Here is a 27,110-nt window from a genome sequence, read left to right as displayed (position 1 = left end):
AGTAAATACATTTTGCTTTTAATATTAGTTATTTGACTTATAGAAATATTTCTTAAAAAGCAGCTGAATAAATTATTTAGACTTCATAGGATGATGAATACTAATCAATATATGTCTAGAATTTGATGTGCCCTGTTTAGATTGTTCTCACTCAGATACCTGTATAATTTTGTTTTAACTACTTTTCGATGATAGTTCAAATATTTCACTTATTATTTATTTCACAAATTATTTCACTTATAAGTGAAATTGATATATTGCCTATATCAATATTTAGCAGTAAATTTTACCATCAAAATTTCCTAAGTAGAGATTACGTAATTTTATTTTTCTCCATAGTGCTCACCACTCTATTATAAAATTAGATTCCTTATTGACTCTTATTCCCCATTACTAGAATAGAGGTTTCTATTCTAGTAGGATTTGCTTCTGTCACTGCTGTGTTTGAATTTGTTACAACAGAACTTTTGGTATATCAAATGTCATCAAATACGTTTTGGGACAGAAAGAGGCAAGGGTTCTTAGATGAACTGAAATTCTCACTTCACATTTGTCTATCTCTGTCCTAAGGCAGATTGCTTCAACTCTGTTAATTCATTTCTAAATATAAGAATTATAATAAGGTACATGTCCAGTGAATGTGTCTTTGTGTGTCCTAACACATATTTTATTTTTTCAGTTTCATGAAGAAAGGCAGATGGCTTGGGATCAAAGAGAAGTAGAACTGGAGCGTCAACTAGATGCTTTCAGTCATCAGCAAAATGAAATACTCAATGCAGCACAAAAGGTATAAAGATTAATCCCATTTTCTGCTTTCTGTAGTATTGTCTCTAATGTCCACCAATGGAAAAGTTTTCTAAAGAGGTAACTTTGATTGATACTAACTTGGTATAAAATTTGTTCATTAAATAAGGGCTGTCATATTATTCTAAAGAGTATTTCTTTCCAATACTGCAACTTCTTGTAATTTTTATGTTATTTAACAGTTTGAAGAGACTACAGGATCACTGCCTGACCCCAGTTTGTCCCTTCCAAATCAACTTGAGATTGCTCTAAGAAAAATAAAGGAGAATATTCGAATAATCTTAGAAACACAGGCAGCTTGCAAGTCACTAGAGGAGGTAATTAAAAGAAATTGCAGTTTGATTGTTGTCTTATTTGATATGAGCATATACTTAAAATATTTTAATGAATAGTGCATTGGATTATGAATATATAATGTCCTGTATTCTTCTGTAATGTTCCTAACCATCAATAAAAAATATTACATATGCCTTTTTGAATTCACTACTCATTCAATTCCTGCTTGTAACTTTTGCAGTAGACACACTTCAGTAGTAGTGAGTCATGAAAGGGAAAGGACAAATATTGATTGTAGCTTTTGAGCATTATTACATTATCCTCATCGTGTAATCAAGTATTATTTTTATCCTTTATATTTTTTTATTTTCCTTTATGTTTCTTTTTTGCCACACCCAGTAGTGCTCAGTGATCATTCTCAGTGGTACTCAGGGAACTATCTGGTATTGGCGATTAAACTCTGGTCTCCTGATGCAAGATCCAAGAGGACATCTGAGTTTTCTTTTAGTTTTCCTATGTTTTCTTTCCAAGTACATGGTTGGTAGCCTACAAATCCTTTTTCTTTTCATTTTTGTGCTTGGTTAAAAGGTTTAAAGGTAAGGTAGAGATTACTTTATTTGATCTAGGTCTTAAATTTGAATGATGAAGTTCAATACTATATTAAGTTGTTTGTAAAATATAAACTGTTTATATTTTCATTTAATTATATATTTAGACAATATTACTACTTTAAACCATAATTTGCATTTTTAATTTTACTATTAAAAATGTACAACTGAGAAAAGGTTTTTGCAGTTATTGTAAGAATTGCTCTTTACATGTAATGCCATTGAATTGCTTGTTTTAAAATATCTGCTAATGTTAGTGAATTGTAAAGCTTTTTTATTTTTTATTAGTAAGCAGCATAATTTTCAATTTAGTAGTCTTTGATTTGACCACTTAATTTTCAGTTTTTATACTTTTAGCTAATTTTTATGGATTACTCTTTTAGTGTTGCAGTTGTCAATAGGCTGAAATAAAATGATTTATTACATTGCCTTTCTAGATCTAGCACACCATTCATTTCTCTTTCTAAAGCTAAAAGATATTTAAAAGAACTGTAATTATATTTTCTCATCTCATCTTATAAGTTATATAGCCATGTAGATAATTATTATGGAGATATAAATTAACTTAATCATTTCAAGATTGTATTATTTAAAGTGATGTGAAAAAAGAAAGTAAAAGTCTAGATTTTGCTTGTAATTGATTTAACTAAAATCCAGATGAAGAATTTTTTAAACTACAAAATACTGAACCATTTTTTGGTTCTTTGATCATTGCAGAAGCTAAAAGAAAAAGAATCTGCTTTAAAGTTAGCAGAGCAGAATATTTTGTCAAGAGACAAGGTTATCAATGAACTAAGGCTTCGATTGCCTGTCACCACTGAACATGAAAAGCTTATAGCTGAGCTAGACAGGAAAGAAGTGGAGCCGAAATCCCATCATACATTGAAAGTTTTGCAGCAGATCATTGCAAATATGCAAGCCAGGTTAAATCAGAAGGAAGAAGTAATAAAGAAGAATCAGCATCTCCTTGAAAAGGCCAGAGAGGTATTTCATTGCATTGATGCTCTTTTGTTTATTGCCTTATTACCCTGTGGTTGTTGTAGCCTAATGCCTAATGCTGTTTTCCCCTATAGGTGTAGTTCATTTCACATTCAAATGATACTATTTAGGAATTATTACTTTCACATGATTGGCTACAGGTCTGTTAGTAAAACAGGGACTACGGAAGATATAGGTGTCATGGTGAAAATGCCTGATTTTTAAAGTTATCATTTTTAAAGTTATCAATAAGTTGATAGGCTAATTTTGAAGTTATCAATGATTTTTTTAAAGTTCTCAATAAGTTGATAGGCTAATTTTGAAGCAGAATATTAGTGTGAAGTTCATCATACTGGTGTTCAATAGAAATAAGAGTTTCTAAAACTTTGGAGGGGAAAATTTTACCATCAGATCTTTTTTCACAGTTTAGGGGCTTGAGTGATAGTATAACTGGTAGTGCATTTTCCTTGCCGGTAACTGACCCAGGTTTGATTCCCAGCACCCCATCTGGTCCCTCGACTCTGTCAGGAGTAACTTCTTAGTGCAGAGCAGGAGTAGTCCTTGAGTGCTGCCAGGTGTGGCCACACCCCCCCCCACTAAAGAAACAGTTTAAAATATGAAAGATACATTCTATTCTGATATAAATTATGATTGAAGACTGGACTTGTTGGCATGACCTGTGATAAGGACAATGTATTTTAGTATGAATGTTGTCTGCAGAAATTGTTCCTTCCCTACTTTTAGAGTGATTTTAGAAGACAAAGCTAAGAAAAATATGTAAGAGCTTTTAGCATGTGAATTCATCTAAGTCAACTTAATGCACACTTTTGATTTGTTGAAACATAGGAGCAAAGAGAAATTGTTAAGAAGCACGAGGAAGACCTTCATATTCTTCATCACAAATTAGAACTACAGGCTGATAGTTCACTCAATAAATTCAAACAAACCACGTGGGTAAGATTTTAAGAATCGTGTTTTACTCTGTAGTGATATTTGCAACTATATATTTGAAAAGTTAGTTTCTTTCCTTTTTTTCCATCCTTAAAGGCACCCTGATTTTGTTTCCAAACAACCTCTGATAAACACTAATACTTTGTCTCTCTAGATCAGGGGTCTTCAAACTATGGCCTGTGGCCACATATTGTATTTATTCCCATTTTGTTTCTTCACTTCTTTTTTTTTTTTGGTTTTTGGGTCACACCCGGCGGTGCTCAGGGGTTACTCCTGGCTGTCTGCTCAGAAATAGCTCCTGGCAGGCACAGGGGACCATATGGGACACCGGGATTCGAACCAACCACCTTTGGTTCTGGATCGGCTGCTTGCAAGGCAAACGCCACTGTGCTATCTCTCCGGGCCCTGTTTCTTCACTTCTAAATAAGTTATATGCTGTGTGCATAGAAATTTGTTCATAATTTTTGTTTTTACTATAATCTGGCCCTCCAACAGTCTGAAGGACAGTGAACTGGCCCCCTGTTTAAAAAGTTTGAGGACCTCTGCTAGATGCACAACTTTAGTAGCTCCCTGCTACCTGCAAAATCTTGTTTCTCTTTAGCCAAATATTCAAACCCTTCCATGACCTGATTTGTCTTTATTTATACATGTTACAATGCTTTTTCTGTTGTTAATTCAGTGTACTTCACCTCTTTTGATCATGGCGGTAGCATTTATAAAATTGACATGTTTTTCATTCTGTCATTTAATATGGTAATGCCCTCAAGCTCTACTTCTTTAGTACAGTGAACACTTAATTTTCCTTCACAATATGTAGAAACTGCTAGACACTAGGACTAGAAGTACTATAATTTCTACTTACTGTCTCAAATCTTCATTGCATACTTATTATTAAATTTTAGATGAGTATTTTTAATATTTGAAGAATCAGATTATATGTATCAGTTATGTCTATGTATCATAGATAAAATATTCATTTTTTAGGATTTATTAAAACAGTCTCCTACACCAGTTCCTACCAATAAGCATTTTATTCGTCTGGCTGAGATGGAAAAGACAGTAGCAGAACAAGATGATTCTCTTTCCTCACTTTTGATGAAACTTAAAAAAGTATCCCAAGAGTTAGAGAAACAAAAAGAAGTCACTGAGTTAAAAGTCAAAGAATTTGAAAATGTTAAGTTGCGGTAAGTCTTAGTAATATATAATAAAAATGGGCAAATGTTATCAGTGATTTGGTGAAAGCAAACATAATCATGGTTTGTGCCATGCACTGTTCTATTAACAACATACATTATATTGCCTTATCCTTAAGACTGAGTATGGTATAATTATTCTCATATTTTTTATGCTATAAGCAGCAAGTTTTTGTAATTATTTGTAATTTAACATCTTCCTTTAACTGGTAAGTTAATAATTAAATAATTTGAATCTTTACAGTGATCATTTTATTAATGCAGTGTCTGTATGGACCATGGACTATAAATAGTTCATTTCATAAGATCTACTGCTGAATGAGTGAAAACTAAGACTATTAACTAAATTAGTTGGTATTATTTATTTCCAAAGACATAAATAGTAAGTGCAGATAGCACTAGTGTCTTTGGAAATGTGACTTCCTTGAAAGTTTCTGGTTTGTCTTTGCAATTTGTTGACACAGTAGTTCTTTTTGGAGGGACATAATACACTCAGTAGTGTTCAAGGCTTCCTCCTGGCTCGACACTCTATAATCACTCTATGGACCAAATGGGGTACTCAGGATTGAACCTGGGAATTGAACCCAAGTCAGCTACCTGCACATGTCCTACCCACTTCTATCACCAGAGAAATAGGTCTTAATTAAGGTACTTTTGTTCTCCCTTCCTCTGGAGATATTTGTTAATTATTGGAGATGTTTAATGATAGAGATTTTATTTACAAAGAAAGTACTTTTTTATATAACAAACGTTCAAAAAATTAAGATATATAAAGGCAGCAGTTTTGTTAACACAAATATAGACGATTGATCACTCTACTCCCTCCATTCTCTTTGGATCATTGTGGAGTATCTGGCATATTCCTGACCATCTTAAATAGGATATATTCAGGTTACAGTTTCTTCCCATTTGTCATCCTCTCTCTTCAGAGAGAATCTTGAGTATCACAAGGTGGTCCTACTAGCATCTTACAGGCAAGGCATGGATGTTGCTTAACATCATATATTGAACAGGACAGGGATTTTATTCCTCACCCTCAAAGCAAACGATTTCCTAGTTAAAGAAAAAAGTATGGGGCCAGAGAGATAGCACAGCGGTAGGACCTTTGCCTTACCTTGCACATGGCTGACCCAGGACAGACCTGGGTTCCATTTCCGGCATCCATATGATCCCCGAGCTTGCCAGAAACCATTTCTGAGAGCAGTCAGAAGTAACCCCTGAGCACCGCCTTGTGTGGGGTTAAAAAAAGAAAAAAAGTATGGTTAGAGAAATCCTGATAAAGAGGAAATATTTAAATCTTACAAGAACAGTAATTTTAAGTATTTTTGTTTCTTTTGGGCCATAGCCAGCAGTGCTAAGGCCTCACTGCTGACTTTGCATGCAAAGATTCCTACTGGTGCGCTCTGGGGACCATATTGGGTGTGGGGAATTGAACAGGTCAACAGCTTACAAGGTAAACACCCTGTCCGCTGTACTATTGCTCTGGCTCAAAGCTATAATTTTTAAAGTGGTATTTTGTTAATTTTCAGTGTTGCTAGTCTAATGCTATAAAATTATAGGGAAAAGTCTAGTTTTCATTGATAATTTGATAAGTTTTCTTGATAATAAATAAAAAAGTTAACTTTTTTAGATTAAATGTAAACTTAAATTGTGAAGATACTTATATATGTAAGAACATTTATATATTAGGTATTACATCTGACTTATAGATGTATAAATATATATAATTTGCATATATATTAGGCTCCAAGAAAGCCATAGTGATGAAGTCCGAAAAGTGAAGGCAGAAATAGAAGATTTAAAGTGTCTTCTGGCTCAATCACAAAAGGAATCACAAAATTTAAAATCTGAACTTCAAGCTCAAAAAGAAGCAAATTCAAGATCTCCAACAACTACTATGAGAAATCTGGTAGATCGGCTAAAGAGTCAGTTAGCCTTGAAAGAGAAACAACAGAAAGTAAGTAATAGAATAATATCATCAACATTTAGGAAAAGCATGTTGCACATTAATTACCTGCAACTTATCTTTTTATCTTTTATAGTGGCATCAATATGATTTATGGGTTATCTGAGTAAAATAGGGTAAACTTTAGTTCTCTGGGATTTTATATTACCAAGGCTATTATTGGACAATTTGAAAATTTACCATTCTCAACAGTTTTGGAGATTAAGCTAGCAAGGATTACGGCATTATTAACAATAATACAAAATATAATAACAAAACAATAATAATAATAAGGAAAGATTAAAAATTGAGTTTACCAGGATCTGTTTGGTTTTGTGTTTTATGACCAAACCAGTTGGTTTGATATTACTCCTAGCTCTGCTTTGACCTTAGGGCTCTCATGAGATACTAGGGATTATACCAGGCCATCCACTTGCAAGGCAAATACCCTATTTATTAAACTGTCTCTCTAACCAATAGGATATTACTAGAGGAAGGAGTTTGTCAATTTATTATCTGATGTACTTGTTTTTCTTTCAGTTACCTCATATTTGATAAACTCAGTTACTCTAGAAGATGTTTTTCTATGCCAGCTCATGACATTTTTGGGCATATTTTAAGCATTTTGGATCTTCGAACTCTCCTTATCAATTTAATTTCTCATGAAATATGTTTTGTGAAAAATACTTGAATTTGAGTATTTGAAAACAAAACATACCTACTTAATCTTTAACATAAATTATTTTATTTATTCCTGTGTTCTTAAAGTAATTATCATCAAGATTTTGCATTCCAACACTTAGTTTGGAAGGAACTAAGTGCAGTTATGAAAGAAAAATTCACTTAAAAATTTAGATTAATAAGAGTGTGAATTATGTTTGATTAAACTCCTGACATTTTAGGAAACCAGTTGACATGTCATAAAGCCTTTCTTTTATTTATTTTTTTTTCATTTTGTGGTCACACCTGACAGTTCTTAGGAGTTAATCCTGCCTGTGCTTCTGGGATCAAATGGGATGCAGAGGATTGAGTATGGGGGCTGTATAGAAAGCTAGTACCTTGCCCATGGTACTATCGCTCCACCCTAATACAAGATTTTTTGACATTGTATTATCTTCAAACAAAATACCAATTTTTAAAATAAAATGTGTGCATTTAAATGTTTAGGCACTTAGTCGAGCACTTCTAGAACTCCGGGCAGAAATGACAGCAGCAGCTGAGGAGCGAATTATTTCTGTTACTTCTCAGAAGGAAGCAAATCTCAATGTCCAACAGATTGTTGATCGACAGACTAGAGAGTTGACGGTGAGAACTAACACATGCGTTCATGTGATGGATTCCCAAAGGATTATTGATTAATATATAGTAATTTTGATAAAGAATAAGTGTTTTATTCTCATATTTGTGGGGCTAGATACACATAAAATTTTTATAACAATAAGCATCTTTGCTATACATATGTACTGATTAATATCTTGGAGGGTTAACACCGGAGATACCATTGTAACTTTGCTTTTATTAAATTATATTTAATTAACAATTTATTTTAATATTTTTACCTTAAATTTGATAAATAAGGTATCTGTGTATTTTTGTCTTAGAGGGCCACACCCAGCTGTATTTAGAACTTACTCTTGACTCTGTTCTTAGAGTGGGCCCAGGAGACCATATATGGTGTCAGAGAACAAATTCAGGGTGTCCATATGCAAAACAAGTACCTCAGAAATCACTCCTGGCTTGTGGGGACCATATGGGACGCTGGGGGATCGAACCACGGTTCGTCCTAGGCTAGCGCTTGCAAGGCAGACACCTTACCTCTAGTGCCACCACTTCGGCCCCATAATACTTTTTTGTTTGTTTGTTTTTGTTTTTTGAGCCACTCCTGTTGATGCTCAGGGGTTACTCCTGGCTATGCCCTCAGAAATTGCTCCTGGCGTGGGGGACCATATGAGACGCTGGGGGATCGAACCACGGTTCGTCCTAGGCTAGTGCTTGCAAGGCAGACGCCTTACCTCTAGTGCCACCACTTCGGCCCCATAATACTTTTTTTGTTTGTTTGTTTTTGTTTTTTGAGCCACTCCTGTTTATGATCAGGGGTTACTCCTGGCTATGCCCTCAGAAATTGCTCCTGGTGTGGGGGACCATATAGGACGCTGGCGGATAGGCTGGTGTGGCAAAACAGATGGCATCTCTTTAGCCCTGGAAATGTAATAAAAGTAAAGATCCATTAAGTAAGTCAATATAGAAACTAGATATTTTTTTCAATGTGTCTAAAGTATCTTCTCTGAGTTTTTTGCATTTATCAATACCTTTTCTCATACTTTCCTAATTTCTCTGGGATAGTTTGTTTTCTATTTTCTTTATAATTTATTATAATACATATTTCATAGTAGTATTATTAGTGACACTCATCTGTAAAATTCAACAGAATTCAAATTGTCAGTAATCATGTGGTTGTGTGTGTGTTATTTTGAGCCACACCCACAGGTACTCAAAGCTTATTTCTAGCTCTTTACTTGGTATTGGGGATCATATGTGGTGCCAGGGACCTAGCCCAGGTCAGCTATGTGCAAGGAAAGAGCCTGCCCCACTGTCCTATATGTGTGCCAAATTTTTATCACTACACTACTTTTATCTTACACTAATTGTGTAAGACAATGTGGGAATTTTTATCTGGTGAACTATATACACTGAGTAGTATGTGAATATATAGGCTAGTCTTACAATGTAGACTACAAAATATTTGAAGTCTTTATTATAAAATATGACAGTTTCCACTGTTTTTTTGAATACTTTTTATTTTATAATTCCAGTAATCATTTTGTTGTAACTTATTTTATGACTACCAAAGGGGCAGGCAGTATGGGGAACTAGGACATTGGTGGAAGGAAGGTCATACTAGTGATGGGGTTGGTGTTAGAAGATTGAATGCCTGAAACAGCTGTATCATGAACAATTTTGTGAATCACTGTATTTAAATATACTTTAAAAATTTCATAAGAGAACACATAAGGGGCTGGAGAGATAGCACAGCGGTAGGGCGTTTGCCTTGCACGCAGCCAACTCAGGACGGAGGGAGGTTTGAATCCTGGCATTCCATATAGTCCCCTGAGCCTGCCAGGAGTGATTTCTGAGCGCAGAGGCAGAAGCAACCCCTAAGTGCCACAGGGTTTGACCCAAAAAACAAAACAAAACAAAACAAAAACATAAAAGAGTAATAAAATCAGATAGAAGTTAAAAAAAAAAGATATTTGAACTCCAAGAATTTTTTTTTTGTTTTTTTGCTTTTTTTCGGCCACACCCATTTGATGCTCAGGGTTACTTCTTGCTAAGCGCTCAGAAATTGCCCATGGCTTGGGGGGACCATATGGGACACTGGGGGATTGAACAGCGGTCCTTCCTTGGCTAGCACTTGCAAGGCAGACACCTTACCTCTAGCGCCACCTCACCAGCCCCAAGTCCAAGAATTTTTTATACTACTCTTGTTCTTCAGTAATGTCTAAAACATTGTCATTGTACACTGATATTATTTGTTTATTTAATAAGTGCAACAATAATGAAACATCTGTTTCTTTGATAACATTTTGTTCCTGGGCATTTATTGAAACTGATTTGTTTTAGGCTGTTTTTCTAATGTTCTGTTTTATTTTCTACATGGTAGACTTATTGTATTTAAAAGCAGAATAGAAAAATATAAGAAGCTTGTACCTATTTTTCCCTTTTGTATTTAAATCTTGGATGAAAACTTTTAAATAACTCTTCACGGTTTATTTGCTGTTATTTTTGGTAACTGGTAATTAGTAATTAATTAGTAATTAGCTATAGTAATGCATCTTTTTTATTATAGTTACAAATTGAAGATTTAAGTGAAAATATTTCAAAATTGAAAGAAGCTCTTAAAACAAGTAAGAATAAAGTAAACTTACTTACGGATAATTTGAATGACTTAACCAGCGAACTGCAAAAAAAACAAAAAGCGTATAATAAAGTGCTGAAAGAAAAAGATGAAGTTGATCAAGAGAATGATGACTTAAAAAGGCAAATTAAAAGACTAACTAATGGATTACAGGTAACTTGATATTTGATTGTGATAATGTCTTTGATAAAGATGATGATTTATATAAAGACGATTCAATTTTATATATATTTACTAAGACCAGTTTCCAGGTCATTTTGACTAATGTAGCTGATTTCTTCTGTGAAGTATATTTATGTTTTGTTCTAAAATTTTATTTATTGAAATATAAAAGATGTTACCATAGCAAGAGGATAATTTAGAAGTATAGTTAGCTATAGTTTAGGAAGTTTCTATAACTGGAATACATACATGTTTATTTTGTTTTATCTATTTTGATTGTAAAATCATGTCTTATTTTTCAGAGCAAACCCCTGATTGATAACAAGCAGAGCTTAATTGAAGAACTCCAAAAGAAAATTAAAAAGCTAGAAAGCCAACTGGAAAGAAAAGTAGATGAGGTAGAAGTAAAGTCTGTGAAAGAAAAGGTATGTGAAGAAATACACTGATTAATATATTTAAGTAAGGGATAAACTTGTAAATATTGAACCTTTAATATTCTGGTAAAGGGCTCTATACATATTATAAGTAGTGACATGATAGTGCAAAGATATCTTAGATGTTTTTTGGTGTTTTGGGTTTTTTATGAAGGGGCCACAACCAGCGGTGCTCAGGAGTGACTCCTGATTCTGCATTCAGAAATTATTTCTGGCAGGCTCAGTGGACCATATGGAATGACGGGGATCGAACTTGGGTCGGCCACATGCAAGGCAAACGTCCTGCCTGCTGTACCCCATCTTAGATGTTTAATATTTTAAAATTTTGTAAGCCATGCCAGAATAATAGCACAATGGGTAGGGCATTTCCTTTGCACACAGCCAATGTGAGACAATCCAGGTTCGATTCCCAGCATTCCATATGGTATCTGTGCCTGCCAGGAGTGATAACTGAGCACAGAAACAAGAATACACCTAAGCACCACTGGGTGTAGCCCCAAAACCAAAAAATATGAAATAAAATAAAAAAATAAAATTTTATGGGGCCGGAGCAATGGCTCAAGCGGTAAGGTGTCTGCCTTGTGCGCACTAGCCTAGGACGGACTGCAGCTCAATCCCTTGGTGTCCCATATGGTCCTTCAAGCCAGGAGAGATTTCTGAACACATAGCCAGGAGTAACTCCTGAGCATCACCAGATGTGGCCAAAAAACCAAAAAAAAAAAAAAAAAAAAAAAAAAAAAAGATTGTAAGCCTACCTGAAGAGACTCCTATAGTGCAAGTTTTTCTCAAAATTACTGTGCATTTTCCATATCATCTTCCTGATACTGTAGCCCCTCCCAAACTCCCTTCAAATATTAATACACAATTACATGAGTCTTAGAATTTATTACTTCTTACCAGTGCACTTAATTTCAAAGAATGGAACTTTTGACCTGTAAGGAAAAAGCTGGGAATTTTCAGTCTTCTATCTCTTTTATATAAATATATTTATATAAATACCTTGATTACAAATATGATTGTAGTTGGATTTTAGTCATGTAAAGAAACACCCCCCCTTCACCAGTGCAACATTCCCATCACCAATATCCCAAATCTCCCTCTTCCCCACCCATCCCCACCTGTATTCTAGACAGGCTTTCTACTTCTCTCGTTCATTCATATTGTTATGATAGTTCTCAATGTAGTTATTTCTATAACTGCACTCATCACTCTTTGTGGTGAGCTTCATGTCATGAGCTGGACTTTTGATCCCTCCTCACTTTTGTCTCTGAGCATTATTGTAAAAATGTCTTTTATTTTTCTTAAAACCCATAGATGAGTGAGACTATTCCACATCTATCTCTCTCCTTCTGATTTATTTCACTCAGCATAATAGATTCCATGTACATCTATATATAGGAAAATTTTATGACTTCATCTCTCCTGATGGCTGCATAATATTTCATTGTGTATATGTACCACAGTTTCTTTAGCCATTCATCTGTTGAAGGGCATCTTGGTTGTTTCCAGAGTCTGGCTATTGTAAATAGCGCTGCATTGAATAAAGGTGTGAGGAAGGGATTTTTGTTTTGTATTTTTGTGTTCCTAGGGTATATCCCTAGAAATGGTGTAGCTGGAGCAAATAGGAGCTCAATTTCCAGTTTTTGGAGGAATCTTCATATCACTTTCCATAAAGGTTGGACCTAGACGACATTCCCACCAGCAGTGAATAAGAGTTCCTTTTTCTGCACATTCCAGCCAGCACTGATGGTTCTCATTCTTTGTGATGTCCACCAGTCTCTGTGGCTTGAGATGGTACCTCATAGTGGTTTTGATTTGCATCTCCCTGGTGTTTAGTGATATGGAGCATTTTTTCATGTGCCTTTTGACCATTTGTATTTCTTCTTTGACAAAGTGTCTGTTCATTTTTTCTCCCCATTTTTTGATGAGATAGAGAAGCTTCTGCACTTCAGAGGAAATAATGCCCAACATACAAGAGCTACCCACTGAGTGGGAGAAACTATTCCCCCAATACCCATTAGATAAGGGGCTAATATCCAAAATATACAAGGCACTGATGGAACTTTACAAGGAAAAAATCAGTCTTCTATCTTGACCTAATGTGTCAACTTTTTGGGGGTGGAGGAAGGTCATACCTGGTGGCACTCAGGGGTTACTCCTGGCTCTGTGCTCAGAAATCGCTCCTGGCAGGCTCAAGGACCATATGGGATGCTGGGAATCGAACCGGGGTCTGTCCAAGGTTGGCTGCATGCAAGGCAAACACCCTACCACTGTGCTATCACTCCGGTTTATTATGTATCATCTTTATCCTTCAATAAGTAAACATATTTTTAGAATAAAGAAGTGTTTTGTAATATTTTCATCATTAATTAACTCTGTAATTTGATAGAAATAGTTTTAAATTTTTTAAAGTTAATTAGTAAGCTACTTTATTATAAAAAGTTACTAATACAAGTAATCCAAAGAAAAACTTGAATTGGCTAAAACATAATAAGATTTGTTATTAATAAGCTAAACCAATAGCTTGTAGATTATATTGATAATATTAAAAGTAACTGGGAAATAGTGATTTTAGTAGTAATGTTTGCTCCCAAAGGAAGTCAGAATGGCAAGCTATAGGGAAAAAGGTACTGTAAAAATGTAACCAGAAAATTTTCACTAGCTATATGATCATGTTAATGACACAAATAAGAAAAAAGAAAATAAATTTCCTTATATGTACATTTTAAATGTTTGCTTTCACATGCATAGCTCCAAAACATACTTGCTGGCAGCAATGTGACTCTTATCTTGCAGGTATGATGTTCTTAGATGGTAATGGGGAATACCATGAAAACAACTGAAAGAAAACCTGAATTTGTGTCCAAAACTTGGGTGGAAATTTCAAAATCAAAATGTTCTTTTCTTCTAGCTTGCTTGTTTCGCTGGATAAGAGTACCTAGCTTGATTCTTTGTTTGGAGGTGGAGAATGTTGCTTGGGTCACACCAGGTGGCAGAAAAGGACTATTCCGGGGTCTGTGCTTAGGAGTGACCTTTGGTGGTACTTATGGAATATATATCTATGATGAGGATTTTATCCAGGGTCCAGGGTCCAAAAGGGCATAAAACAAGTGTCTGAATCCCTTAATTTATACAGATCCCTTTATTTCTTACATAATTACCTCTATAGCTTCATGGGTTTCCCTGGACTCAATTTTATATGCTTTTATTTTTCTTAAAATAAAAATAATGCTAGTAGCACTGTCAGTTTTCCAAGATTATATTAAGATGAAATGCTTGAAATGTTTGTATGTCTCTAAATGCATTGCTGTGAATTATTAAATACAAAAAGAAAGGTAACAGAGAGCATACTAATATTAAGTAATCACTAAGGAATCTATTAAAGATATTCTTTGAGATTCTACAATTCTGATATTTCTAATCTATGTTTTTTTATACTTGAAGAATGCTTTTATATTGGAAATTTAACAACTTTTTCTCTGCAAACTGTTTGTTATTTAGTTATGTGAGATAACAAAGCATATTCCCACTTCTTACATTTCCATATTTCTTTTACGGTTTCATTTTCTTCATAGGATATTGGTTGGAACCTTCATTTGAACTCCAAATGGAGATTGTCATTAATCCACACCATTTCCTAAAATTTCATCTGTCCATTTGTAGAATAGAGAATCTCAATTGAAGAAATTGAAAGTGGTTTTCGGCCATAGGTTGGCATGCCTAAAAATACTAGAATTACTTAGCAAGATGAAGCTATTTATTCGTTTGCTTTTTTAAGCTTTTGTTTGTTTGTTTTGTTTTTGGGTCACACCCGGCAGCACTCAGGAGTTACTTCTGGTTCTGCTCAGAAATCGCTTCTGGTTAAGCACAGGGGACCATATAGGATGCTAGGATTCAGACCACCAACTGTCCTTAGTTGGCTGTGTGTAAGGCAAACACCCTACCACTGTGCTATCTCTCCGGCCCTGAAGCTATTTATTCTGTAGGAAATGATTTGCTGTTGTTCTAATAAGTAATTATTGTTATATCTTAGTATGAAATTTAAACAGTATTGGTTAATTTCTTCCTCTTCTGTTTTGTTAATAGAATGCTAAAGAAGAATTAATTAGGTGGGAAGAAGGTAAAAAATGGCAAGCCAAGATAGAAGGAATTCGAAACAAATTAAAAGAGAAAGAAGGAGAAGTATGCCATCTTACAAAGCAGTTGAATACTTTGAAGGAACTTTTTGCCAAGTGAGTTTAAATTTAATATAAACCTAATTGTGTATAATTTCTTCAACATATCTAGAATAGATATAATTTGTCATAATGATAGGAGCATTTTTCTAGTTTTGCCTAATGTTGTCAATATTCAATTTTTATTCTTTCAATATTCTCAATAATTTTGAAGTAGTTATTTTGGGCTAGAGAGATGATATAGGAGATAAAGGGTTTGTTTATCTTGCATGAAGCTAAACCATATGGCAGTATCTTTGGTTTGCCTGAGCACTGCCTCTCCAGGAATAGCAATGAGCACTTTCAAAAGTGAGTCAAGAACAAAACAAAGAAACAAAGAAGTCATCTCATCAAATATGTAATGATTCAGTTTTGCACATGGTTTTGGAATGGGTAAACTGGCATTTATAATTGAACAAGTAAAACTGCAAATAGTAAATTTTCATGATGCTGTGTTAAATCCCAGAGCCGACAAAGAGAAACTTACTTTACAGAAGAAACTAAAAACAACTGGCATGACTGTTGATCAGATTATGGGAGTGCGTGCTCTGGAGTCAGAAAAAGAGCTCGAAGAATTAAGAAAAAGAAATCTCGACTTGGAAAATGATATATCATATATGAGGTAAGCTGTTACAGAAATGGGCTGTGATAACTAGCTGTCCCAATTAAACTGATGTAATCACTTGTCTTAAATCTTGGATTCTGGTGGATGTCTGTTTCTTGGGAGTCAAGGCTCCTACCATTGTATGCCACATAAATTGGACTGCATTTTGGGGATTGGGGTTGGCCAACTCAGCAGTGGTGAAGGTCTGTTCTTGACTCCATGCTTAAGAGTGGCAGTGCATGGGGGCAATCCCTGGTTCCTAGGATTTGAATCAGGCTGCATGTAAGATGAGTGCCTTCCCTCTAGTACTCACTTGCTCTCTAGCCTTGGGTTGCATTCCTAAAATTTTCAATATTCTATTTTTTTTTTTTTTTTTGGTTTTTGGGCCACACCCTGTGACGCTCAGGGGTTACTCCTGGCTATGTGCTCAGAAGTTGCTCCTGGCTTCTTAGGGGACCATATGGGACGTCGGGGGATCGAACCGCGGTCCGTCCTAGGCTAGCGCAGGCAAGGCAAGCACCTTACCTCCAGCGCCACCACCCGGCCCCTCAATATTCTATTTTTGAGGGTCTGATTTTCTTGGAAACGTAGGTATTTTTTTTTTTTCTTCTTTTTCTTCAGCAGGCAGTTTATCTGGTTAGGTTTAGGCTCCAAGCTCCAACCTGCTCCCTCCGGGCTGTAGTTTTATTAACACACTATTCCTGAAGCTTCCACAGTGATCAGAGGGTCTGAACTCCTGGGGTCCTCAAGCTGTCTTTGGTCTACTGATCCCGGAGTATTAGAATTAGAGTCAGCACACGTGCAAAGCTAGGGCAGGCCTAGAGGCCCATTAAGAGTAACTCTACCTTGTGTGCTCCCCAAGACCTGGATTCACCTCAGATATATTTTGTGTTTTGTGTGTGTGTTTTGTTTGTTTGGTTTTTGCCTCCATTTTCATTGTCTTAAGCTAAATCTGGTGTTTTATTTACCCTTGGATACACATTGCATCTAAGCAAACAGTAGGAAAACAGAAAGGGGTCTATCCTTTCATAATAATTCCCAGCCCCTCTTTGGAGAAAACTCATTTTGCTAAATATTTTAATTCTTTTAGGCTTCCATTGCTGTCTGACAGTACTGCCAGACTGCTTAAGAACAGGCTTGACAGAATAAAGAGAAAAAAAAAATATATGGGCAAGCCTTGTTCTTGTAGTACTATTATTAGCTCTTTTTCCTCATGAGTTTGAGTGTAAGGGTTCCTCTCCCTGTGGTGCAAACACTCATCATCATGTTTCAAACCATGCTATGTTTAGGCTAAGAAATATCAAAGGAAAAGGAAGATTCACTGCCTACTTACTGATAGTTCAGATTCTAGTATTACGTCCCAGTCTATAAAATATTTACTCTCTTAAGTCTTACAGCAGCCCGGAGAGATAGCACAGCGGCGTTTGCCTTGCAAGCAGTCGATCCAGGACCAAAGGTGGTTGGTTCGAATCCCGGTGTCCCATATGGTCCCCTGTGCCTGCCAGGAGCTATTTCTGAGCAGATAGCCAGGAGTAACCCCTGAGCACTGCCGGGTGTGACCCAAAAACAAAAACAAACAAACAAAAAAATCTTACAGCAGCCAGTACAGGCATTTGGAAGAAGGAAAAAAAACTAAGTGTTTTTATTCCATGGAACTAGAAACCAGAATCCTTCACGCCATTTTTTCTAATAACTTTTGGGATGTTTGTCTTTGTATTTATTTCAAAAATATGTTCCTTATCATGAAAAGCAAAATTAAATCATGCTCTAACAGCAAATAAAATCATATATTTCTACCTTTTCTATTTCATTTCTTTTAAATTATCTTAGATTCATTTTAATTCCCTGTCACAAGCTGCTTGGGGCTGGGCAGGAGCGGCTGGACACAGGAAAGGAAGCAAGGTCCTCTAGGAGAGTGGGCACAGGAGTCAGCTAATTGTGACTAGACTGCACACCAAGAGAGGAGTTTGGTTTTTGTTTTTTTTTTTTGTTTTGTTTTTTTGTTTTGGGGCCGCAACCATTTGATGCTCAGGGCTTACTCCTGGCTAAGTGCTCAGAAATTGCCCCTGGCTTGGGGGGAACCGCGGTCCTTCCTTGGCTAGCACTTGCAAGGCAGACACCTTACCTCTAGCGCCACCTCACCAGCCCCAAGAGAGGAGTTTGGATCTAGCCCACTTATTCACTCAAAGAGCAGGGTTCTTAAACATTTACTTAAGCAAATCATTCTAAGTTAAAAGGAAGAATGGAGAGGTCAATAGTTTACATAGCAGGAAAACATATGTGGCTTCTGTGAGGTATAAGTAATCATTAAAACATTCTATAGAATTCATTGATTCTCCCCCTTAATACAATGGCTACAATACTTATTGATCTTTACTGGAGTCATCACTTATTTTTGGCCTAAAATTTAACAATGCTCTAAATTCTCAAAGTCTCATAAATCTGCCAGTGCAGCTTTGTTGTTTGAATGCCGGTTCCTTTTTTCCTGGGAGTGGGGTTGGAGGAGTTGTTAGCTGTTTACTGCATACCTAAATTGGGTTTTGTTTTGTAAAGATTATCTTCAAAACCTGTGGCCTTGGCTCAGGGCCAGATGGTAATTTTCACATTCTTTTTTTTTTTTTTTTTTTTTGGTTTGAGGGCCACACCTGGCGGGGCTCAGGGGTTACTCCTGGCTATCTGCTCAGAAATAGCTTCTGGCAGGCACTGGGGACCATATGGGACATGGGACACTGGGATTTGAACCAACCCTTAGGTCCTGGTTCGGCTGTTTGCAAGGCAAACGCTGCTGTGCTATCTTTCCGGCCCCAATTTTCACATTCTTATCTCCTATAGCATTCCTATGCTGATTAGGAAAGCCTGGAATAACCAGGCACATTTGCTTGGTAACTAGGAAATAGTTTTGATTTACAGAAATATTAGTGGTCTTTTGAGGAACTCAAAGAAAAGTCTGTAGGATGCTGGTGAAACTATCTCAAATACAAGGGCAAATTTATGTTCTAACCTCTATCAATTTCCCCCCATTCCCTGAGCATCTCGTGGCAATTGTGGGTACAGGCAACCAAAGGCTTTTTCACCCTAATGCTCCCACCTAGACATAGGTTCTAGACTAGGTCACAATAATTCCTTTCTAAGTGCTTATATTCTGTTATAATAATATACATTATGTATATATTACATATATTCTGTGCTTATATTTTGTTATGCAATCATATTAATGTTATGTTTTGGGCGTGGGTATATGTACTGTTACTAAACTTGTTAGACTTGGTTTACTTCTGTTTACAGTCTTCAAAAATTACCACTATTACTTATTTGTAAGTATCCTCAAATAGTATGAATATATAATGTTGATCTTAAAAAACTATCGTAATAATTTAACATACTTTCTATTCTAATTTCTTTTTTCTTTTCAAATCATTTTTCTCTTAAATATTTCAGAATTTTACTTGATGAATAAAAGTTGCTTACTATTTCTCATTTATTGTGATCTACAAAGCTTTTATAGCAGAGTTTCAGGCATTAAGATCCCAACTCCAAGTACACCATTGGTTCAGCATCCCTGTACCTATGATGCTGGGTTTATTCCCTCTTCCCACCCCACCTCTTGAATTACTACCTGAATAGGAAAGAATCTGTGGTTTTGTTGCTCATAGGACCCACCAAGCCCTGCCTCGTGATTCTGTTATAGAAGATTTGCGTTTACAAAATAGATACCTACAAGAAAAACTTCATGCTGTTGAAAAACAGTTTTCAAAGGATGGCTATTCTAGACCTGCAGTAAGTATATGTCATTATTTTTTTTTTATAAAATTTTGTCTTTAGAGTTTAAAATTAAAATTAGTTTCTACATTTATAGATCAAATCATTGGATCCCTCTCATTAACATGAAAACAATTTATTCATGCTTTTTTAGGGGGAGGGGGAAATACCTGGTAACACTATGCGGGTACTTCTGGCTATGCACTTAGAAATCGCTCCTAGGTTGGAGGACCATATGGGACACCGGGGATTGAACCAAGGTTGGTACTGGGTCATCCACGTGCAAAACGAGCACACCCTAGCGCTGCACTACCGTTCTGGCCCTGTCATGCTTTTATTTTTGATTAAGTAGTGATGCCAATTAACCTCTTTAATTCTCCTATTTGCTAAGAGTGAATTTAAGATTCTTATGCTTTGCAGAAGATCTTATTGCAAGATATTTCTGTAGGTTTTGTTTTACAATATTAATTTTTAATTATATTTGGTTGTGCATCTTTTCCATATGTTGCTTTATATTTCTGGGCTACTGCAGCATCCTTCCTACCATCACATCAGTGACCCATTGCCACAGCCCCAAGATGCCATCTCTGCCCCATTGTCACACAGATAGCTATTCTCTTGTCACTGGCTCATTTAATTTCTGTTGGGGACTGTCTTACTTATACCTTGCTTTTGTTTTTTGTTTGTTTGTTTGTTTCACACATGCACGAGTGAGATCATTTAGTGATTGTCTTTTTCCTTCTGCTCATTTTACTTAATAAAATACTTCGCTTCTATCCAGGCTGCAGCACACTAAATGATTTCATCATTTCTGCTAGTTGAGCAGTGTCCCTTTTTTTATATTTCATTATCTACTTATCTTGGGTTGTTTCCAGACCTTGACTATTGTGATTAATGTTGGGATAAACCTAGAAGTAAATATGTTTGTGTGCATCAGTGCTTTAATGTTCTTGGTGTCTGTGTCCCAGCATAAGAACTGCTGGTCATAAAAAATTTTTATTCTTAATTTCCTGGAGTCTCCACATCATTTTCAAAAAGCCTTGAGCCAAACATTAGTCCCTGCACAGTTAAAGAGAATGCCTTTTTCCCCATATCACAAACAATGTTAATTATTTTTATTCCTTTTGATCTTAGCATTTCCATTGGTGAGATGAGATGTCACAGTCATTTTTAATTGCTTGGCCCTGATAATCAGTGATGAGCTCTTTTTCCATTATTTTGTTTTAATTGAGGCACCATGCATTACAAAGTTATTCACGAATGAGTTTCAGGCATACAATATTCCAACAGTAGTCCACCAGTTCCACCAGCTACACCAGTTTCCGTCCCAGACTCCAACCTGCCCCTGGAATAGGCACCAGTTTTAGTTTTTGTTTTCAAGCACTCTGGTTTGCAAATTATTACTGATAAGGTTTCCAGAAAGCCTTCCTTCTCCAGAGGAACCATTTCCCATTATCACTGTCAGATAGTTCCCTCCTCAGTCCAAGGCTTCCTATGAAGACCCTTTTATGTTGTTATTGCCTTTGGGCACTTGATACACTCCTTCTGTATTTCTTTATGCCACACACAGGAGAGAGATCATTCTGTACTTGTCCTTCTCCCTCTAACTTTACTTAGCATGGTGCTTTCCACACAGCCACTTAGTGCTTTCTCACAGCCACTTAGTATTCTATTGTGTAGATGTGTCATAGTTTCCTTACCAGTCAACTGCTTTTAGGTACTTGCGTTGTTTCCAGATTTGAACTATTGAGAATAGTGCTGCAGTGAACATAGGAGTACAGATGTTTATTTGACATTGGGGTACTTACTGTGTATTCCAAGAAATGGAATTGCTGTATTTTATGGAACATGAATTCCTAGTTTTTTGAGGAGTGTCTGTTGTTTTTCAGAAAGACTTGATCATCTTTATGTCTTCTTTGAGGAAATGCCTCTTCAACTCCATTTCCCACCATTTTTATAGGATTGTTTCTTTTTATTAATCTTTGGAGTATATCATATATCTAAGAGATTAACCCTTTGTCCAGTATCACTTACATTTTCTCCCATTCAATAAGGAGTCTTTATTTTTGCCACCGTTTGTTTCACTATACAGATATTTTTTTAAATTTAATCCTAGTTGAAATAATTCTATTTGTTTAATTGAATATAATCCTGCACTTGATTTTATGGCCAGTACTCTTCTCCGTAATGACTTCTTTGAAATTAGTGTCATGATGCATGGTATATTGTGTCCATGGTATCTTTTCTTCAATGCATTTAATGATACAACTATTTAACATTTAAATTAACATTGGTGTATGGTATGAGATAGAGGTCTAGTTTCATTGTGTTCCCCTCCCCCTAGGTTAATCAGTTGTCCCACAACCTTTTGTTGAAGAGATTTTCTTTGTTGCTTGTACTTAGCTATTTTATCATATATGAATGCACTGTCAGTTGATCTTCAAGTTGCTCTGATTTTCTCATACTCACAGTGAAGGAAAAATTGTTTCTTTTAGGATAGTTTTTTTAATCCAATTTTTTATATACATCTTTTCTTTATTAAACTTTTCCCTAACTTGATTTTCCCTAAGACTTCAGGAATAGAGTCAGATGAACATTTTCAAAGAGAACAGGAGCTTCTAAAGGAAAATTTGAAGTTATCATCGGAAAATATTGAACTAAAATTTCAGCTTGAACAAGCAAATAAAGATTTGCCAAGACTAAAGGTATATTTAACCCTCTATTATACTTAGAAATTCTGATATCTGGAAACTTTTTCTTCTCTTTAGATGTTATATTTATGTTAACTTATGAAAAGACAAAATTCCATCTTTATAAAATATGGTGGTATTCTACAGTATTTGTTCATTAAACAATTTGTTAAGAGTTTACAGCGGATAACAAGAGTACAATAAGAATATCATTAATAGGGTCAGAGAGATAGCACAGCACAGCAGTAGGGCATTTGCCATTCAAGCAACTAACCTGGGACAGAGCCGGGTTCAATTCCAGGGATATTATATGGTATACCCCAAGACTGCCAGGAGAAGTTTATGAGCGCTGCCTGGTATGGCCCTAGAAATCAAAACAAAACAAAAATGAGTATCATTAACAGTGGTTATAGTGTAAAATGTTAGAATTTTTTTATAAAAACTGTACTTTAAAGATTTTGACTTTTATAGTATTTTCATTTCCATATTTATGAAAATTATTTTTTCTCTTGATGTTCTAGTCAGTTCTATGTTCTAAACCAGAATTTAGGCAATCTGCTAATTCTTTTGGTACTAATGTAATTCAGGGGCTTTTAACTTTCTAATACCTATGAATTTGTTAAAAATAGAATTTTGTGAACTGCTAAGAAAGAAATAGAAAGCATTGTACATCAGTATTTTTTTTTTTTTTTGGTTTTTCGGCCACACTCGTTTGATGCTCAGGGGTTAGTCCTGGCTAAGCACTCAGAAATTGCCCCTGGCTGAGCGGGACCATATGGGATGCCGCTGGATCGAACAGTGGTCCTTCCTTAGCTAACACTTGCAAGGCAAACACCTTACCTCTAGTGCCACCTCACCAGCCCCATCACTAATTTTATAGTTCTGTTACATGGTATGGACATACCATGGCGAAACAGAAGTAACATTTCCCCCCACAAACTGAAAGGAAATTTTTTCAGACTGGAAAGGGCCTAAGAACCATCAGTATAATCAATCTCTGTCCTACTTTTTATTGTTAAACTATCAAAACTCATGCTGTCAACTCAGTTTTTTGTTTGTACCATGAATAAGAGCTATATATGCACTTTTTTTGGATAGTTGAAATAAGAGTTCTAAATTACAACTTTCTTTTTTTTGTTTTTTGTTTTTGGGTCACACCTAGTGATGCTCAGGGGTTAATACTGACTCTGCTTTCAGAAATCGCTCCAGGCTGGTGGGGGACCATAGGGGATTTCAGGAATCGAATGGAGGTTCATCCTGGGTCAGCCGCATGCAAGGCAAATGACCTACTGCTATGCTATCGCTCCAGCCCCTAAATTACAACTCTTAAACTCACCTATATTGTATATTAAAGGAATCATATAGAAAATATCTATTAAAAACCTAGATATACTGTTAATTCAACATGTTTAGTTAAAAACACCTCCTGGTTGGTGTAGACACTAACTTGTTCAATTTGTTTACCAGTTCATAGACTAACAATTTCAGCTGACTGATTTGCTTTTTTTTTTTATCAATGATCATAACAATATTAAATTGTTACATGCCTTTAATCATTTAGAATCAAGTTACCGATTTGAAGGAAATGTGTGAATTTCTTAAGAAAGAGAAAGCAGAAATTCAGAGGAAACTTGGCCAAGTCAGAGGGGTACGTACATGAGTATATTCTATATATTTGCTTTTCAGAAATGATAAACCTGAAATGAAAATATATGTTTGTATTAGATATAATATTGCCATGTCTTTACTAATAATGACATTTTTAAATTTTTATTCTGTGACATTGACATGTTCTGTATATGAGACATAATTAAGCTTTCTTCATTTATTCAGATGTTTTTTGTCATGTCACTTTCACTATTTTCTTTTATTTGGACTTCATTTCTTGTTTTATCAGGAACAATCATTTCTTTTTTCATTGCATATCCTTTTACACTTGAAAACATTTAACTTCCAGGAATCTATTATTTTAGGCAGATACTTGTTGGTTCCCTTGTAATAGCTTAACTATTTTAATAATATTCACATTAACTTCATTCTAGAATGTTCTATAATTATGTTTTTCTTTTAACATTACTTTCTATTCACTTCTTACAATTGAAATCTAAGTCTTTGCTTATCTCAAGTCATTGAATGCACAAATGGAAGCCATCATTATACAAAAATGTATTCAGTGGGGCCGGAGAGATAGCATGGAGGTAAGGCATTTGCCTTGCATGCAGAAGGACTGTGGTTCGAATCCTATATGTTGCCCTGTGCCTGCCCGGAGCGATTTCTGAGCGTAGAGCCAGGAGTAACCCCTGAGAGCTGTCTGGTGTGACCCAAAAACCAAAAAAAAAAAAAAAAATTCAAGTACTAACATTAACTATATGATAGGTTTGATTAATATATAAGTAGGTTTATTAGGAAAGTATTTATGAAATATTTTCTGCTGATAGGAACATTCATTTCATAAATGAGTCCTATTCACTTACATTTTGTAGATAAATTAATTAGGAAGATATATATTATGTAAAAGTTTATATTTCGGGGTTATTTATTGCACACTTTGAATAATAACTAAAAATATTTTACTCAACTGTTATCTTAAATTATATGCAGTGAAACTTATAAATTAGTAGCCTTTTTTGGATAATGCTTACCAATTTTTTATTTCACATATTCTCTGTTATATACTATATAAAAAGCTTTCCTCTTTTTGGTGGTCAGCATACCTGTTGATGCTCAGGGCTTCCCTTTGACTCTGCACTCAGGAATTATTCCTGACAGTGTTTGGGCCACCGAATGTCAGCAAACCTGGGTCTGCTGCCTGCAACATAAATGCCCTATCTACTTATTGCCACTAGATAAAACTTCTTTCTATTTCTATTTCTATTATTTAATTATGATGCAATGTAAATTTAATAATTCATGCTTTTTTGGGAGGAAGGGACCCACACCCGGTGATACTCAGGGGTTACTCCTCGCATACGCTCAGAAATCGCTCCTGGCTTGGGGGACCATATTGTACACTGAGGATCGAACTGCAGTCCATCTTGGGTCAGCCACATGCAAGACAAACGCCCTAGTGCTGTGCTATTGCTCCAGCCCCAACTCATGCTCTTTTAAGACCTACTTTGTCTTTTGTGATTTTATTCCATATAAAGAAACTCTGGTATAATGGAAAAGAGATTAGCTAAATAGAATGTTTCAGATTTTAGCTTTATATGTTTGGACCAGATATCTGCACTATTTAAGCTGTTATTACTAACCTGAGTTTAGGATTATCAATTTATCTGTTTTTGTCTTTTTCTTTTTTGGTTTTTGGGTCACACCTGGTGGCACTAAGGGGTTACTCCTGGCTATGCGCTCAGAAATCACCCCTGGCAGGCACAGGGGACCATATGGGATGCCAGGAATCGAACTAGAGTCCATCCTGTGTTGGCCGAGTGCAAGACAAATGCTCTACCACTGTGCTATCACTCTGGCCCCTTATTTCTTTTTTTCTATTTTTTCTATGTTATATGAGAATCATAATTCTTATCTCTTAAAAGTATGGTATTAATTTAATAATTTAATAATTAATTATTAATATTAATAATGTTAATTTAATTTAATAATATAAATTTGCCTTGAAATAATAAGAATCAATGGTAAGTAGAGTAATGAGACTTTCTAGGTTATTAATAATTTACATTATACCTTAAACATATTTGATTAAGTAAAAATGTAACATTCTTTTATAGTCTGGTAGAAGTGGAAAGACAATTCCAGAACTTGAAAAAACCATTGGTTTGATGAAAAAAGTAGTTGAAAAAGTCCAGAGGGAAAATGAGCAGTTAAAAAGAGCATCCGGAATATTGACCAGTGAAAAAATGGTTAATCTTGAGTCGGAAAATGAAAAGTTGAAGGTAATTTTTTAATGGGGTTATTTATATTAGTATGTCATATTACATAAAATATCTTTAATGGATGAAATAGATATGCATACAGAAAAAAAATTTATTGGAAACAAAGGTAACACTTAGTCATCTTATTTTAAGACCACCAAATTTCATTAAGATAGCATTGTAGCCCAGAAAGCGGAAGCCACTGAACTCTGCTGGAACTCAGATACCAGCACCCCTATCTGCCTGTCTTCTGTGCTGTGCTCCATTTTCGGCCTGATTTCATCCTGTGTGTGGCTCATCTGCAGAAGGCTTGCCTTTCCTGGAATCTTGCCTGGAGGTGAGTTTACGAGCCCAGAAAGGGTGGAGCCAGAGGAGCACGGCTGCTCTGCTTTGCTTCCCAGCCGTGCACATCATTTAGCCAATGAATACAACCACAACATGTAGAAAAACCCACAATACAAGTGTGACAATGGGGAAACAACACAGGCCAGCGCCAGACATAGAGAATAACGATGGCAACTATGATGACTTGAACATGACCAACCAACTAGTCAGTCTCTCAGATAAGGAGTTTAGAGTCGCAATATGGAAGATATTCAAAGAACTCAAAGAAAGTATAGAAGAGAACACTAATAAGAATCAAGAGATTATGAAGATAGAAATCAGAAAACTCCAAACTGAAATTTCAGGTCAAATAACAGGTCTGA

General features: G+C 35.5%; 1 protein-coding gene across 1 annotated transcript in view; it reads left to right on the top strand.

The window, feature by feature from the left end:
- The window catches only part of CEP290 (centrosomal protein 290), a 99,797-nt gene that overhangs the window by 59,427 nt on the left and 13,260 nt on the right, over positions 1 to 27,110 (top strand). Inside the window, exons 33-47 of the mRNA XM_049783141.1 lie at positions 680 to 787; positions 987 to 1,121; positions 2,406 to 2,672; positions 3,513 to 3,620; positions 4,602 to 4,801; positions 6,554 to 6,767; positions 7,923 to 8,060; positions 10,603 to 10,824; positions 11,136 to 11,258; positions 15,354 to 15,499; positions 15,948 to 16,103; positions 19,739 to 19,862; positions 22,415 to 22,549; positions 24,096 to 24,182; positions 26,260 to 26,424. Coding sequence (XP_049639098.1) covers positions 680 to 787; positions 987 to 1,121; positions 2,406 to 2,672; positions 3,513 to 3,620; positions 4,602 to 4,801; positions 6,554 to 6,767; positions 7,923 to 8,060; positions 10,603 to 10,824; positions 11,136 to 11,258; positions 15,354 to 15,499; positions 15,948 to 16,103; positions 19,739 to 19,862; positions 22,415 to 22,549; positions 24,096 to 24,182; positions 26,260 to 26,424 — 2,328 coding nt within the window. The remainder of the gene's footprint in view (positions 1 to 679; positions 788 to 986; positions 1,122 to 2,405; positions 2,673 to 3,512; positions 3,621 to 4,601; positions 4,802 to 6,553; positions 6,768 to 7,922; positions 8,061 to 10,602; positions 10,825 to 11,135; positions 11,259 to 15,353; positions 15,500 to 15,947; positions 16,104 to 19,738; positions 19,863 to 22,414; positions 22,550 to 24,095; positions 24,183 to 26,259; positions 26,425 to 27,110) is intronic.

This window comes from Suncus etruscus, chromosome 11 (assembly GCF_024139225.1).
Source record: "Suncus etruscus isolate mSunEtr1 chromosome 11, mSunEtr1.pri.cur, whole genome shotgun sequence".
Lineage (NCBI taxonomy): Eukaryota > Metazoa > Chordata > Mammalia > Eulipotyphla > Soricidae > Suncus > Suncus etruscus.
The sequence above is the reverse complement of the archived record's forward strand: the minus strand, read 5'-3'. Positions and strand labels throughout refer to the sequence as shown.